Source organism: Orbicella franksi, chromosome 15 (genome assembly GCF_964199315.1).
Source record: "Orbicella franksi chromosome 15, jaOrbFran1.1, whole genome shotgun sequence".
Lineage (NCBI taxonomy): Eukaryota > Metazoa > Cnidaria > Anthozoa > Scleractinia > Merulinidae > Orbicella > Orbicella franksi.
Window position 1 is genome coordinate 18,038,511 of NC_138159.1, and position 15,880 is coordinate 18,054,390.

At 36.9% G+C, this 15,880-nt stretch overlaps 2 protein-coding genes across 3 annotated transcripts; both read right to left on the reverse strand.

Annotated features, from left to right (window-relative positions):
• Window positions 1-2,048: 2,048 nt before the first annotated feature.
• Window positions 2,049-9,359, reverse strand: LOC145470052 (ciliary microtubule associated protein 1A-like). The gene is made up of 4 exons (XM_081453880.1): window positions 7,421-9,359; window positions 5,089-5,312; window positions 4,009-4,149; window positions 2,049-3,462 (listed from the first exon to the last, which is right to left on the reverse strand). Exons 1-4 carry the CDS (start codon window positions 7,707-7,709, stop codon window positions 3,370-3,372), a joined length of 747 nt encoding a protein of 248 aa, XP_081310006.1. The 5' UTR covers window positions 7,710-9,359; the 3' UTR covers window positions 2,049-3,369.
• A 372-nt stretch (window positions 9,360-9,731) lies between these two features.
• LOC145470053 (protein lin-52 homolog) lies at window positions 9,732-15,766 on the reverse strand. Of its 2 annotated transcripts, XM_081453883.1 has the most exons (7): window positions 15,662-15,766; window positions 15,487-15,564; window positions 13,184-13,221; window positions 12,820-12,892; window positions 12,300-12,383; window positions 11,460-11,535; window positions 9,732-11,364 (listed from the first exon to the last, which is right to left on the reverse strand). In XM_081453883.1, exons 1-6 carry the CDS (start codon window positions 15,672-15,674, stop codon window positions 11,471-11,473), a joined length of 351 nt encoding a protein of 116 aa, XP_081310009.1. In that variant the 5' UTR covers window positions 15,675-15,766; the 3' UTR covers window positions 9,732-11,364; window positions 11,460-11,470. The 2 variants fall into 2 exon arrangements, with proteins under 2 accessions (XP_081310009.1, XP_081310008.1); XM_081453882.1 differs by having other exon boundaries at window positions 9,732-11,535.
• Window positions 15,767-15,880: the final 114 nt, after the last annotated feature.

Consider the following 15,880-nt stretch of genomic DNA (forward strand, 5'->3'; position numbering starts at 1 on the left):
CCCACTGTTTGAACCTCCTGCACAATGTATAATACATCTTTTTCGTCACTTTTCAAAAGCTGGCATTTCAAGTTCAATTCAAAGGGTATTATCAGAATTTTTAACTTCAGGCCAAATAAAGAGGTAGTATTTATATAGCCCTATATTTCAAAAGGTGGAGTTTCAGAATTTTCCAATATTTCTTGTCTCGATGTGAAGTTTATGTGAAATAATTCATATATGAACTGCGGTTGTACATGAAAGTGAAGAATGATCATCGCAGTAAATTTTCCAATTTAAGCAATTGGAAAGAAGAAGCCTGAAAAAAAAAAAAAAAAAAAAAAAAAAAACAGGGCTTCAACGGGATCCCGTTGAAGCCCTGATTTTTTTTTTTCAGGCTTCTTCTTTCCAACTGCTTAAATTGGAAAATTTACTGCGATGATCATTCTTCACTTTCATTTCTTGTCTCCTTGTTTCACCTTCCAGGCGCTGTCCTTTATAGGCAAGATGGCAGCGATAATTGCCTTCGAGACGGTTCCATTAGGGGAAAACTTGTATTTTGTTTTATTTATTATTTGAAGGTGCCCTGTTGGGTTTTAAATTTCCTACACCGTGCGAAGGGTTTAAGTGTAAATTTTGCCCATAAATCGAAGGGCCGGAGTACGGAGTGTGGAGTGCTGAACGTTTGTTGAATGGTTCAAGGGTTCACAGTTTATTTTTGGAAAGCACGCGGCATATTTATTGGAAGGCAACACGACCTTCGCCCAAGGAAACCGAAGGTGGATGAGATTATTTTCAGTTGAGTCGTGATTCGTCACATTTTCTAGACATGGTCCAAACTGGACTGTTCTTTTTCTAAACGTGAACTGCTAACTATGAAAATCGTGGGTTGAATATACCATTTTGACTGAATGAAATGACCGCCATATGAACGGTCCACTTGAGGCGGCGTTGACTTTTTTTTTAATCTAGTATTTCTAAAATTTCCATTTTTAGTTAATTTTAAGTCACTTTTAAATTTTCTTTTATTTCTATTTTTTAAAAATTTTGTTTATTTCAATTTGTTTACACTCCACACTCTGCGTTTTCGGAACAGCCCAATTAAATTGAAGAGCGTACAATGGTTTTACCGCGCTTAGACGAAAAAGAACTGTTTTTATATTTCAATTATTTTAACATTCGAAAGAAACTTTTCTTGAAAAGCTATTTTCTTTGTAAAGAGAGTGATTCTGGATTTAAACAATTTCTACCCCCTGCCTAAGATTTTAGCGACAAGAGGTTACTTATTAGTAAAAAACCAGTTTTAGCTTTGATCGAAAATGCAATGAGAAATGCGTTCGTAGGGCCATTTTTGAAAAGGCACAACATACTAGTTGTGCAAGAAGAGGCCAAATACAGGCTATTTCTACCATCATTACCCTTGGTGTTGTGGTCTGGCCTTGTCTCACTGGTTGGTGCTTCACACAGGGTTAACCGCTCATTGCACCTTTTCCCCTCGGACAGAATTGTCCAAGAAAAATTGCTGTTATGTTATGTCCTCCATACGTACACTATATAAAAGGCTTAGCCACGGAAACTGCAGAAATTAGAGAAGAACCATATGTTGGGCTTATTCACAAACAATTTCCGGGCCTCGGAATAATACGCGAAAGGAAACTCGTAGAGTGGAAGAAACATACGGCGGGTAAAGTTAAAAAGACAAAGGACACTTGTGACGACGTGCAACTTACTTGGTAATTTTGTTGCGACAAAAGATATGTAACACGTGTCACGTTTTCCACCCATGGAACTAAAAACAACTAATTCTACTTTTCAAGGTTTTCGTTCCAGCAAGCAGAATTGTAAAGGACTTTTTGCTATGATGAATGCAACGAACAAGATGCAGAACTGTTCATTTCAGCGGGGAGGGGTAGTGGAGGCGGGGGGAGGGGCTACGCAAGCAACGTTTCTCGCATCCAGGGGGAGCCTCCTTGTTCCGCTTTATTCCGTTTTCACATGAGATCCCCTCTCCCCAGGATCTCGCAAATGCGCAACAAAATAACGGCGTCTTTACAAGTCAACAAACCCAGTGACTTTCAATAAAAATTTATTACGTGCACACAACCATTAAAGCTTTTTTTATACACAAAGCTGTAGCACTCTCGTGATAAAAATAAAGACTCTAAAATATCTTTACTACATGGCTAAAGGACTGTGTTAAAGACTGAACCATACAACATAAATTAGATTAACTACAAAAGGCAACAAAGAGCTTAAACAACCACCAACACTTGTGGTAAAAAAAAAAAAAAAAAAATAATGTATTAACGATCTTAAAAGGTTTACTTTTGGATTTGAGATAATTGCTGGAGAAATCCCTGTCGTTTGTTTAATTTCCTTTTTTGTTAGTTCCATAGAGATTTACGTAAAGTATTACTTAACAATCAGACATCTAAAATATTTACAAAATTAATATTGGCTTTAACAGACAGTTTCAGAGACAAAACTGGGCTGCTCCTAATGTTTCAGTCTTTGGATAAACGTCTAGTGTGCGACCATTCAAATCAAAGCTATTAAGCAGTACTTTCATGTGGTACGGTTTATTATGCTGTACAAGGTGGATGAAACCCTACTGTGCGACCATTCAAATGAAAGCTACTGAGTAGTGCTGTTTATTTTGCAACTATTTTGCAAGCAGACATTTCAGTTAATTCTTTGAATTTTCAGTTTCAGTGCATGAGCTGTATCCGAAATATGCCCTAAAGAGAGACAGAAATGACAACAGTTGTATATATATTACATTTTGCTCCAAACGGCCTTCAACTGTTTACTTCATTGTCTATTCTTTCAGGTACAAATCGTACACCTAGGTTAAAAAGCAACAAATTCTTAAAATATTCTTTCGCAAATTATATCAACATTAACTTTGATTGACGGTAGTTAAATTATAACTGAATGAATGGTGATTTTTTTTTAACAGATGTCTTGTTCCAGAAAGTTAAACCATAAACCAAACAGGGACATCACATAATTATCATGAAGTCATTGTTTTGGAAAAGCTCCGTTTTCAAATGTTTTCCATTCACTCTTAAACACAAAGCCAGCATTTTCAAATTCTGTCTGTCTGAGGATCGTTTTAGAAAAGCTGGCCTACTGTGGAATAAAGCTTAGCTTGCGAACAGGCTCCCAGTGAGCGTGTCCCACCCGATTGCTTTGCTCATTCTTCTGTTTTGTGCTGGCCAAATTTTTTTCCATCGTCGCCAGGAATCTGTTCGCAGGCTAAATAAAGCTACGTTTTCAACTTTCTCCTGGTGTAGTGTGGATCGTGCCCAAGTGATTTACTGAGGGAGTGGGATATGGTTTATATTCTGGAACTAGACTGTAATCATAAGAAAGGGCAGGAAATCTGAGTTAATCAATAGGATCCACAATCAGTGGTGCAATGTACTCAGAATGCCTGATACCAAAATGAAAACTGGGAGCTTTCTTCCTGTGTACCCAGAACTGCAAGAGAAGGAAATAGTTGCATTTAATCAATAAAACCATAAATCAGTTAATCAATCAACCAATCAATCAATCAATCAATCGATTGATCGATCGATCGATCAGTCAGTCAGTCAATTGGCCAGTCTGTTGGTTGGCCAGTCAGTCAGTCAAACTGACAGTTTTTAGGCGATTTTAGGTGCAAGTAAGAAACAAAATTCGATTCCAAAGCAGGATGCCATGGGTTTCCTGACAGAGGAGATGCCGTGAATCTGAAGTTAATAGGCTGGGATAATAGAAGATATCATGGTTGTCCTATCAAGGGAGGTCAGTGGAACAAGGTCCCAGTTCTTGTGGTCATAAAGGTGGACACCATAGGAAATCCCTGTCAAGAAAGGGGAGGAAACTATAGAGAGGAACTCACAATGGTGCCAATTATTCTGGTGGGTATGACAAGCATAGATTTCCCAAAGAGAGTTTAACATTAGAAGTCATTGAAATGGTAAAGTGGTACAATTCTGTGCTTACAAAACTTTAAAATAATCATTATTGGATTCTAATAGTTACCATTTCTGGTCTATGAGCTCCAGGTCCTGGTTTCAAGGTTCTATCGCCAGGTGCGTAGTTACGAGCATTCATTGAAAAGATGGGCTTCCTATCTTTGTAGATATTCGGGTCAATCACTTTATATGTGCCTGGTCCCGGGGTCTGTAGAGAAATGGGAAAATTCACGTTCATCACTAGGAGTAAAAAGATTGAAACGCCATGACAGCAGGATCAGTGTTAGAAGTTAAAGGAGCTGTGCCACAGTTTGTGCATCTTGAAAAATTTAGCCTACATTTTTCAAGTTCATTGCTTGTAATCTGTGTCAATCTTCTCCTTCATTAACCATCCTTGTTTCTTTATGGTTTATAATTGTTACTTCTTTAGTGTTTTTCTATCTTAGCAAATTATTATTGTCAGATTTCCTTCAATTTAAAGGTAATTTTGCATATGGCCAAAATAACTCGCAATACCGTCACTGTACTCCTTTACGTGGCAAATGAAACAGAGCTTCTCCACACTTTATCAGATCTTCTAAACAGCTCACCATTACCCCTTAACATTTCCAGGTATAATAAGAGTTGGGAACAAAAAACACAGTGAGCTCAGTCAACGCACAAGTCAACTTCTGTATATGGGGTTCAGGGCCACCTTAAGTTTTCGAGAATTTAAAGTGGTACTGACCCCATGTACGTATATTTTTTTAATTTTGCCTATGTTACATCTTATCCTGCTAATCAAAATTCCATAATAAAAACCTGGGGGTCACCAATCTCGTTTTAGAGTTAATTTACGTTAAAGTTAAAATAATGGTGTCTTTAGTTAGTAGGTCATAGCGCTGCTATGGTAGCCTATTGTGCCACAAAATTGATAACAACACATTTGTCAATGATTGGGCAGTTTGTTGATACCATGATTGCAGCATCAACTGATAAAGAGTGCTTATAATGACTCATCGAAATCTAAGTTTTGGAAACTACTGAAAATTGATGCCAGCCACCTTAAGCTCCCTATTAGTAATTTGTCTCCAGACAAGAGATTTTTATGTTTTATCTTCAAATTTTGCAGTATTATCTAGACCTTTGTACCTGGCAGTACACAAACCTTTTGCAAATCCTCATGAAAACTTCCAATCTTTGATCTACTTGTCATGGAGAAAGCAGCTGAGGACTTCTTTCCCACAGACTTGGGGCCAAGAATCACAGGCATGTTGTAGTTATTTGGAGCTGGATTGTTGTCGTTTTTGCCGTAGGGTGTGCGCAGTCCAAATGAATAATGTGGAGGAAAGGGATGCTTCTGAACAGGATTCTTCTCAGCTTGATAATCCCCTTTGAGAAAGTACAACAAATCACAACAAAGTTACTGTGAAACTCAGAAAACTATGAACACCAGGAATACCTATGGAATGTTATTGTGTAGCAAGGAAAAAAGCCAATTAGGTAGATGTGGGAAACCAAACCGCAAACAGTAGTGGTAATAAGCCATTTCCAAGTTGGTATTTTCTTTCTGTTTCAAAACGAGTTCTGGAAATGAGTTTGATTTACGAGACAATGAACGTGAAAGAAAATCTCATTTCAAAAATGAAAGGTTTGTACCAAGACTCATTTTGAAAGAGGTAAAAGTAACTTGGAAATGGCCCATTAGTTTGTGGTTTTGGGGTTTCTTCGAGTGTCCTGCCAAAATCAAATCAAAGTGTTCATAATTTTTTGAGTTTCACAGCAATACATGTACAACCCTGTCAGTAGAGTCTTCTTCGATCTTCCTAGAAAAATGGGTAAGAGGAAGGAGACTCTATGAGCATCCTTGCAATGCTTTGATTTGCCCCTCATCCAAGACAAATGACATGTCAGCCAGTTTTGAGCTGGTCAAATTGGTTTTCTACTGCTGTGCATGATCACTTGCAGCTATTGCTGACTACTCCCACACTACGTTGCTAAAAGTTAATCAACAAATTGGCAACTGCTTTGCTTTCATACAAAGTCTCTGAAAAAGATTTTTTGGGAAGATCGAAGGAGACTCTGTTTGCAGGGTACACATATGCTAAAATGACCCACAAAAATTTAGAAAAACAAATTAGAGCCTAAGATGCGGTTCAAAATATAAAGATGAAGATGATGATCACAGTTCCAGAACTTGAGACTCCAGGCTCCATGAATCAACAGTAAAGCTTTCCATTCAACCAAAAATTCCTGAACTTTCAAAATGGAATGGTACATAAATTTCCTGGGAAAGTTATTGGCAAACCCACAAATTGCAGAATTTCCAAAATTCACACCATTCAATTGAAAATTCTGGACAGAAAATTAAATGGAACAGTCAAACCCCTATTAAACAGCCACCCTATTAGATGACGAGTAATTAAAGTCCCTATCAAGGCTTTTCTATTGTTTTTACCTCTGTTAAATGGCCAACCCCATTTAAAGCAGCCACTATCTATTTCCCTGAGGGTGGCCGTTTAATAGGAGTTGAAAAGTAAAAAAAAAATATCCCACAGTTTGGAGTTGTCTTCTTTTCCGTACAATCCAGAAAATGTGTATTTGCCAGTTTTCCAGAAATTCAAACCGGAATGTTTCATTGAATTTAAAGTGCAGAACATTTCTATCTGGGAAACCTTGGCTGTGCAGCTCTACTGCAAAAGGATACAATTTCCATACCCATGAAGAGTCTGAAAATTGTATGCATAATTAAGTATTCAATAATTAATATGCCCAAAAATGGCAGGAACATTTGTTTCTCAAAGGCAAGAAAGTTATTACTAAACATAAGGAAAAACCTTATTTACATTTTGTAAATGAAATATCTGACCAAAACGTGCAAACACCTTGCCATAAAGAAGGATTTGGTCCAAAACTTTGGGCCAAATAAGAGAACAAACACGTGAATTTTCCCAAAAATATTTGGTATTTGGTTTCGTTTTGCAATCTGATTAGCTCCTGGTTGTTCTAAATGTTTCGCACCGTTCGAGTTCGCATCCAACTTCTCGATTTCTCATCGACCCAAGCAATAGCATTTATTCTCGTATTTGATTTGAGTCTTAAGATTAGTAATAGTAAAGCTCGAGTCTGGTGGACTATATTACCATCTCTATTGCAAGGCTTATGTCAAAAGTCAGTCCGCATTTATATGTAACTATTTAGTGCCGCAAACCAGCTTTTTTTTCTTCATCCTCCAGATCGCAGACATTAAGAGAGTTGCTCTTTTCCTAACGAAAAAACCTTTCATTAGGTTCTGCCTGCGTTCATTTCAGGATATCTCCTTGAGAACTTTGCGTCACACGTTTCGCGTAGAATCACTCACGTGGCGTTTCCAAGGACGCGCCAATCCACGAATTTAGCAAGTGAAAATAAACTTTGCTATTGTGCGAACTTTAATCACACCACATGAGCCATGGCGCTTACAATAAACTACATTCTCTTTTAAATAGATATAAACTTACATGGAGCTGGCGTCTGAAATTTTCCTTGTGAGTTTGTGCGAGATTTGAGAGTATATTTCGGAGTGCCTTCGGGTCCGAAGCGTGTCACATCTGTAATCCTATACTTCGGTCCTGGCCCCAGCGATTGCTGATTTTTCCACGTTCGAGAGCCAAAACTGTAAGCTGCCTTCTTGTGTTTTGTGTAGTCGTGTCCAATGTAGCCTGTTGATCCTGGTAGTTGGTAAGCCGCCGGCCCTGGTCCACGGAACATCGCTCCGATCATGGGACGTCTTCTCTCATCCTCCGCCATGACGACAGAAGTTTGTTGAACTATTTTACAGAAAAGCGCGTTCCGAACTTCGTCTTTGCCTCTCCAAAACTTTGTTAAATTCAACGTTGTTTAGAGATGAGCCTGATTTTCTTAAAATTTGCTGGATAAAGCGTCGACCAACGCAGAAACTGTGGCGAATCTTAACCGTAAACACAAGGCCTTCTTGATCTCCAAGGAATGGAACGATGGAATATGACACTTGTCTGTCTATTGCTGTCACGCACGGACGAATCAATCAACTCTAATGGGATTAATTATTCATACACCATAATTTGGACCAATAGGCTGCGCGCGGATAAATTTTGGCGCCCCCAATTGAGAATCCGCCGGGACGACCACTTTGTTAATGACACAAAATCATAAAACGACAATACATTGTTTGACAACTATATATAGAGCACACTTTGCGATCGACAATCCCACTCTTTGACTTCCTCCAAGGAAAATCTAAATTTCTATAATTGAAAATAATACTTTCACCCTACTTTATAACATTCCACAAAAGAAAATTCTTAACGGGAAGACTAACAATTAAAATGCTGCAGAGTTAAATTTCCAAATTATGGAGATTTCAATGTCCTCTTGATCTTCAGTGTTTACTTCTTAGTCAAATAGAAATCAATATATAGGTCTATATACTCAAATAAAAATATTAAATGTGTCCGTTTCTTAACTGTTTGAAGAATGGTTTCTTTTTATAGTTATAAACCACTCATTTCTCAAAAGAGGAATGCTGGAGCTGGAGAAAATGGAAATAATTACTAGTGTAAGAAACCTGGTAAAATTTGTCCCCCGACTTTGAATGGCCTCACCTCTAAACTAATAAATCTGCAAAAAAATGACTTTTGCGTCCATATTGTAATCTTTCTCCTCAAATGCATTAACAATCCATCAAGTTTAAACAAAGTAAATACTAACTGTGACAGATTGGATATGTAATTTTAATTACATAGATTTTTATGATTTCATTCTTGAATTTTCTCCTTGGTTTTAGTTTCAATTTGAGAAGATGTATCCACATTTGAGACAGTGTTGTAGCACATTTCCAAACAACTTCAATTTCATCATAAATATTACACTGCCCATCATCTTTTCAACTCCCTTCTCAACATTTGGAAATGTGGTAAAACATGATCTCATTACTTCAAACTGATGCAAAAATTGAAACACCATCAAAAAACTTTCACCTGTTTTTCTCACAGTATATTGCAATTTAATATTGCCACTTTCATGCACACTATACAATAACGAAAAAAGAAAAAAAAAAACAATTTAATGAGAGAGTGAAAAACATAAAACATTTTTTGTGATCATAATGCAAATAAAAAAGCCAAGGCCATAAGCTGAGAACACTTGTAGTAGTGTACTTGTAGTTCATCTTAGGGCCCGTATGTACAATGTACTGAGCTGACAGAATTTGTTCTCTTCTACCAAAAATCTTGACAAAAGCTGTTTCCTTCAAATTTTCAAATATTTGATAATTGCGGGTGCACTCGAAACCAGTACAATATTTGTTGACCACAAAGTGTTAATCACATGGCGAGATCAAAGATCAAAGAGAGATCAAAGAGAGATCAAATTTACTTGACAGTTTTCACTTTTAAAAAAAATTTGTCCTCCTCTTCTGTAAAGCAGGATGCTGGTGCCCTTTAAGTTTGGTATGGCTTGACAAAATTTGGTAGGAATAAAATCTCTGTGCGCACGTGTACCACAGAACTGATGACAGCTTTCTTCGAAAAATAAACAAATTTTGCTTTGTGTATGGGCCCTTAGTTCTTGCCTGCTGCTCATGCATTGTGACATAATAAATTTATTTTTAACATTATAACTTTTTTGTCAAGGGTGTTTTCTGCAAGAGTTTTGCAAAATTGAATTGATGAAATCTGAGTCTTAATTTAAAAAAATGAGTCTCACCAGTAACACTATAACCTCCACCCTTCCCCTCTACCTTCCTAGATCCTCCAACCACTTCCTTCCCTCACCCCCCGCCATTGGAAAAAAAAAACTCATTCAAAACAAACTTAAGTTTTATTTACTTGTCAACAGAAATGCTTACAATACCAATAGTCTGACAAGAAATCAGCTGTTCATAGATGTTTGGGGTGTCTTTTTGGGCATAAGTTTCCTTTTTTTGCAAAATAACAAAAATAAAACTAGGATCTAAGTGTACTCTTGTTTCCATTGTTTTCCATTGCCCACTTTTTGTTAAGAAAAAAAAAAGCATTAAACCTGGTGAAGGCATCATTCACAAGCAGAAAAGGCAATTTATATTTAATATTGGATTATTCAGCCCTCCATTATTTATTGATTTACTTTTGAATGGAAAAATGTAATGTTTCCATACTGTAGAATCAACTTATGGTGAAATTTTATGAAGGGAATAAAAGAAATTATTTTATCTCAGTTACTACAAACACTGTGATTGGTCAATTTAGCAGGCTGTATTCCACTGTATGGCCCGCTAAAATTTAACACTGTTTTTGTTGCCAAAATGTTTCATGATATGTCTCCAAGTGTTCTTAACTTTTACAGCAATTAAAAGTTTAAAACTTTCTTTTACTTTAAATTGTGTATTAAAATGTGAAAACCATTCAACAACGATCTCAAATTGACTCGTTTTGCTTCTGACATGCGTCAGAAATTTGAAGCCATTCTGCGTGAATAGCAATCGTTCCTGAACCCATCGGATACACAGTAGAGACATAATAAACATCTTACTAACCTCATCTTCTCAGTCCGTACTGTAAGTTACAGATCTTTGTTTTTTCCTCGTGGATTTATGGCCTAAACAGGAAACACTTGGGCCATAAATCGAAGGGGAAATACTTGGTCCATAACTTACAGTACAGACTGAGAAGACCAGGTTAGTACGATGTATTTTAGATTCTAATGGACCTGTTGTATGTTTGAATAAACACGTGATGAAATTGAGACTGAAAAGGAATGAACCATGACACAGAGTTCTCTGATTTTCAGCCTCAGAGGGGTCTAATGACCTATCTAAGAAGAGAGAGCTCACTGTACTGGTCAAAAGTTATTGTTAACCAGAAAAGCTCTACATTGTTTTACATAGCAATAAAATTATGTTAAACATCTTGTAGCTATGCTTCAGTGAGTTTTTGTTGATGATACAAAAAACTATTTAAAAACTTCACTTTCTATTACATGTATGAGCAATCAGTGACATTGAAAACCGTATGAGTACATGTAATTGTATGTTATTTTGGATGAGCCAGCTACCCCTAGTTTAATTTATCATAAGATAATATGTCACCTTGCACGGGAAAACACTTGCTAACTTAATATCAGCTTAACTTAACAAAGGTGAAATTCTTTGCAATGACAAAATTGGGAAGTTAACATTTCCAGCTTTGGCCTTTTGTTTACAACATTTGGCTAAAGTTGTGTGGTTTACACTCAGGTAAACACATTTTCCAAGAAAAAAAAGCCAAAAAAAAACCCCCTTACAATATAATAGAATCCTATCAACAAACTCAGTAATGCAACCACCTTGTTTTCATAGAAACTTACTCTCAGCCTGAAAAACCTGTGGACAAGCGCTTTCTTAATGATTACTATCACGTGAAAATAAGTATCAATGGGATTCTACTGTTGCAAATTCCATGATACACTGTACTGTTACCTAAAGCTACATCCTTACAAGATTCTAAAACAATTTTTATCCAAAACATTAACAGCTAGCCTATCTACAGAAGTTGGTTATCTTTATAACATTATTCTTATCTTCTTCCTGAGTTCACTTTTTCCAGGATGTTTAAAAACTTCCCCCTTGTCATTTCCCGGGCTGAAAAAATGATAAAAACAAACATCAGCTATGCCAATGCATATCATAATGTTATTACTATAAAATCCTGGTTGTCCCTATTTCAAATACTGAACAACCAAATTTGTAAATTTGATTTCCCTGATGAATCCTTTGTTGTCTGTTACATTAAAGTTTACTCATTGACATTGAGTTTCAATTTATGATTTATTTAATACAGTTAAATGGCAAATGGTAAACAAGGAATAAAATTGAAAGCCACACAGATAATTCACAAAGGAGTCTTTTTTGTAACCCGATGTGGAAACAGATTATTGTACTATATGTATTTATAAGTGTATGTAAAAAACAACATAAAGGCTAAATTAAGACAATGTGACTTACAGATGGCACCTTCTATATTTGTTTACTTTGCAAGGTTACTAATAGGGATGGACCATATTTTTGTTATGACAGGGGGTGGGTTGTTAGGCAATTTCCAATTTTTGCCAAAAGAAAATAATAATAATAATAATAATAATAATAATAATAATAATAATTGTCTGTCCCTTAGAAAAACAGGTCACAGGTCATACTGACTGCCACCCACTTTTGTCAACACTTGTAGAAATTTCTCAGAAGAATTTGATCACTACGATAAATTAGAACAACATCTCCTAGTTTATTGGTTTTTTTAATTCTTATCATCTGTCCCAGTCCACTTGACAATTCAGTGATGTTGTAAAGAGAAATAAGCCCTTGATCACTTTTCACTCTTGGGAAAGTACTCTAAGTTAGCAACTTACCTTCATCCAGGCCAAGCTGAAATGCTAGATTTTGGAGTCCACGAACTTTTTCCATTAGTTGTGATGTAGTAAGACTTCCAAATTCTACAAAAATTACAAAACAAATTGAAACAAAAAAAAGTGACATAATATGTATTATTATAGCACATCATTAAGTGCTTTGATATTAGTTCTGATTCCGAACAACCCACAAGTATCTAACTTCTCCTTACCCATTCGAAAGTAAACCGTGAATCATTCTGTTGTGTTCCTAGGCAATACACATTTTGCTCTTACAATGCCTTTCTCCACCCAGGTGTATAAATGGGTACCAGCAGGTAGAGGGTAACCTTGTGGTCGACAAGTATCCCAATTAAGGGAGCAGAAATATTCCTAGTCTCTTCACACAAAGGATACTAGAGATAAGGACCAGCCTAATGGGCTACTAGGCTTGAATTTAGACCACATCAAGCCAAGAGATATCATTCTATTCCTGAAATCATATCAGAGACTGTTACGCGCAAAGATTTCTGAGTTGTACCTTGCAACATGTCCATGTCATCTTTCTCTAGTTCAGCCAACCATTTTGGTGGAGTACTTGATAGAGAAAAGGGCTGTAATGTTTAACAAAAACAACATTGTTAATATCATGTTCTATGTCCCTACATAATATTATATTGTATATATATCAGTGTTTTGGGTCAATTTTTGCTCTTTTTAAAATGAACGCAATCAGTTTACTCCCAGCCATTTGTTGGTGACATGTGTAAGTATTATGTCAGCCGACAATTGGTTGGCAGTTAACCCCCAGCCTAAAATGGGAGCCTTTTTCATAATGACCAAATATTAAACATTTATTTAAATGGATGTAAAAAGTGAAACTAAGAAAAGTGGTAAGTACTTACACTAACAGCAAGTGAGGCAAAGTCAGACACTCCAGGAACTGTCAAGAGTAAGGTATGAAGTACAATATTTTTAATGTAAAATCATAGAAGGGAATTATATGATCTGGTAACTAACATGAATGTAGGCAATTAAAAGAATGTAAGAATGTTAGGTACCATACATACTAGGTTGACAAGATCTGTTTGGCTCTGTCAAAAATGTCAACAAATTTTGTCTCCACCAAATTTGGAATTTTATAATCGCGTACGCACTTGAAAACACCAAAATATTTGATAACCACAAGTTAGTGTCAATCACGTTGAAAGTATAGACTCTAAAATGCAAGATGAAATTTACTTGATTGACGTTTTCAGTCAGATAAACGCCTCCAAATTGTAAAATCTGACAGCTTTGACCCTTGACAAAAATTTGTCCTGTTCTGAGGCAGGACGATGGTGCCTTTGAAGTTTAGTAGGCTTGACAAAATTCTGGTAAGACAAAAAATCCTGTTCACACTTGTAGAACACAACTGATGACAAATATTTTTGCAAAATAAACAAAAATTTGCCTCGTGGGAACAGGCCCTTAGGCTCAATTTCTGCCACTTTCTCAGGTCTCCCTTTTGGGTGGAAGAGCACGGCTCATTAATTTTCCTGTACGGTGGCTGGTAACCAAGCCTTTAGGAATGCAGGCAGGTGAAATCTGCGTCCTTTTCCAAGATGGTGAATGAGGGGATCTGCTTGAGCCATCATAACTATTATATTCTTGTGCTAACTGGTTAGTAGCAAGGTGAAAAGACTTTTTCGATTCAATTTCTTTGCCCTTCTCTCTTGCCTAAAGCCATAGTCAAATGGACTAGTAAGTAGTCGCAAGTAGCTGCAAGTTAAACTTCCACAGAGACTTGTGTTGGGTAGTACACACAAGTACATACAAGTTGTAGAAAAACCCATTTTGAGGATATGGCCTTACTCCTATGCAGCTGAAATGTAACCATCACAAAAACAAAATGGTAGATATTACAGACATACCCAGGGATTGGGAAGGCCATGTGCCACGTGCATATGGCGCATAAAGCTACAAAATGGCGCATTTTGGAAGTACTTGCTGGGCCTGCAATGCACCCTAGCCATGAAACAGCAAGTAAAGTATATACTATTTTGTGGAAAGGACTTTCATTTCTGAAGTTTTCAGTTTTAGTAATGATGAATAAACGTGAAAAATCACGATGCCTTTGCTCTAAATCAACGCTTTAAAAGTGTTCGCTTTGTTTTCGTCCCCAGATCCCTTACTCGTACTATGCTCGGAAATGACGTTTTCGCTCAATCCATGTGCTTTCTGTTTTCATTGATAGAATTGGCTGACTTGAATAAGTTTTGCATGCAATAATTAGCCAAATAATATGTCTCCGGAAGCGAAAGTTCCGAAATTGGATGTCCAAGACTTGGAGATTGTTGCCGTTTTACAAAATGAATGCCGATTCTACTTGAGGGATGTTGAGTACGAAGATGGCACAGGGGAAGTTTTAGCACATATCTTAAATGAAGCCCAGAAAAGGAATATACCTGTTAGAAAGATGATTGGATTTGGTTCTGATGGAGCGAATGTCATGAGTGGAGAAGGAAAAGGCGTAAATGGGAGGCTGAAGGAACAAAATGTGCACCTGGTATCACTTGTCGAAATTTTTTTTATGGCCCATTTATTTCCCTAATGGCCCAAACTTTTTACAAATGGCCCATAACTTTCCACTACGGCAGGCCATAGGCTCAATTGCCTGTTTTGCCTTCCCAATCCCCACATATGATGTATTTCATTGACTCACAGACTGCTATAACAATGAATGGACATCACTCAACTTGCATTGACTTGGGTTGCGTGACCAAACTATGAAAACTTGCGTCTACTTGCGTGCATATTGGATCTCCACCAAAGTGAGCACAAGTCATCCCAATTCAACGCAAGTGCACCCAAGGCCTGGCCAAACAGAGTCGCAAGTAGACCCAAGTTTTCACCTTGCGTCTACTTGTGAGTCTGTTTGCCCAGGGCTTAAATTTTAACATTCTCTAAACTACAAACTTTACACCAGAAAAATTACTTATCTCATGTTCAGAGTTTACTTGCTTCCAAGCCGACCCTGATAAACTTTTACAATTTGGTAAATTAAACCACCTTTATACTGACCAAGGATCATGTTTGTACAGTGCAACTCAAAAATAAGTTGATTATATGCTTCTGCTCAAGTACACTAGATACTCAAAATAACTTTAATTTATTTTTGCAGACCAAGTGTATAAAATGCAAAAAGCTAAGCATCACCGTAACTCACTTTGCTCTGGCCACAAATCAGGTGAAGCCCTATCCAGCCGTTCAAAACTTAAAAGACCTTGCAAGCTTTGATCAAGTTCTACAAAGACAAACAGATCAAGATTGAACATGAGTACAGAAACGAGATATAGAAAAAACACTTGATCTTAGAAATTAAACGTAATAGCGCTTCAAACCTGGTGATTCCATTTCTCTTATTCCTCACAATTCAGCTACAAAATAACGATTTGAACTAACAAAACGAGCAACAATTTATCAAAGAATACAAGAGAAAATTCAACTTCTCCGCCTGAGATTGTACGGTCGTCCCCAGTACTCACGGATGTAGTGTTATCTCCAAATATGGCAACGGCACCTTAGGGACCTCTCACGTGTTCTGAGATAAACGTAGCCGC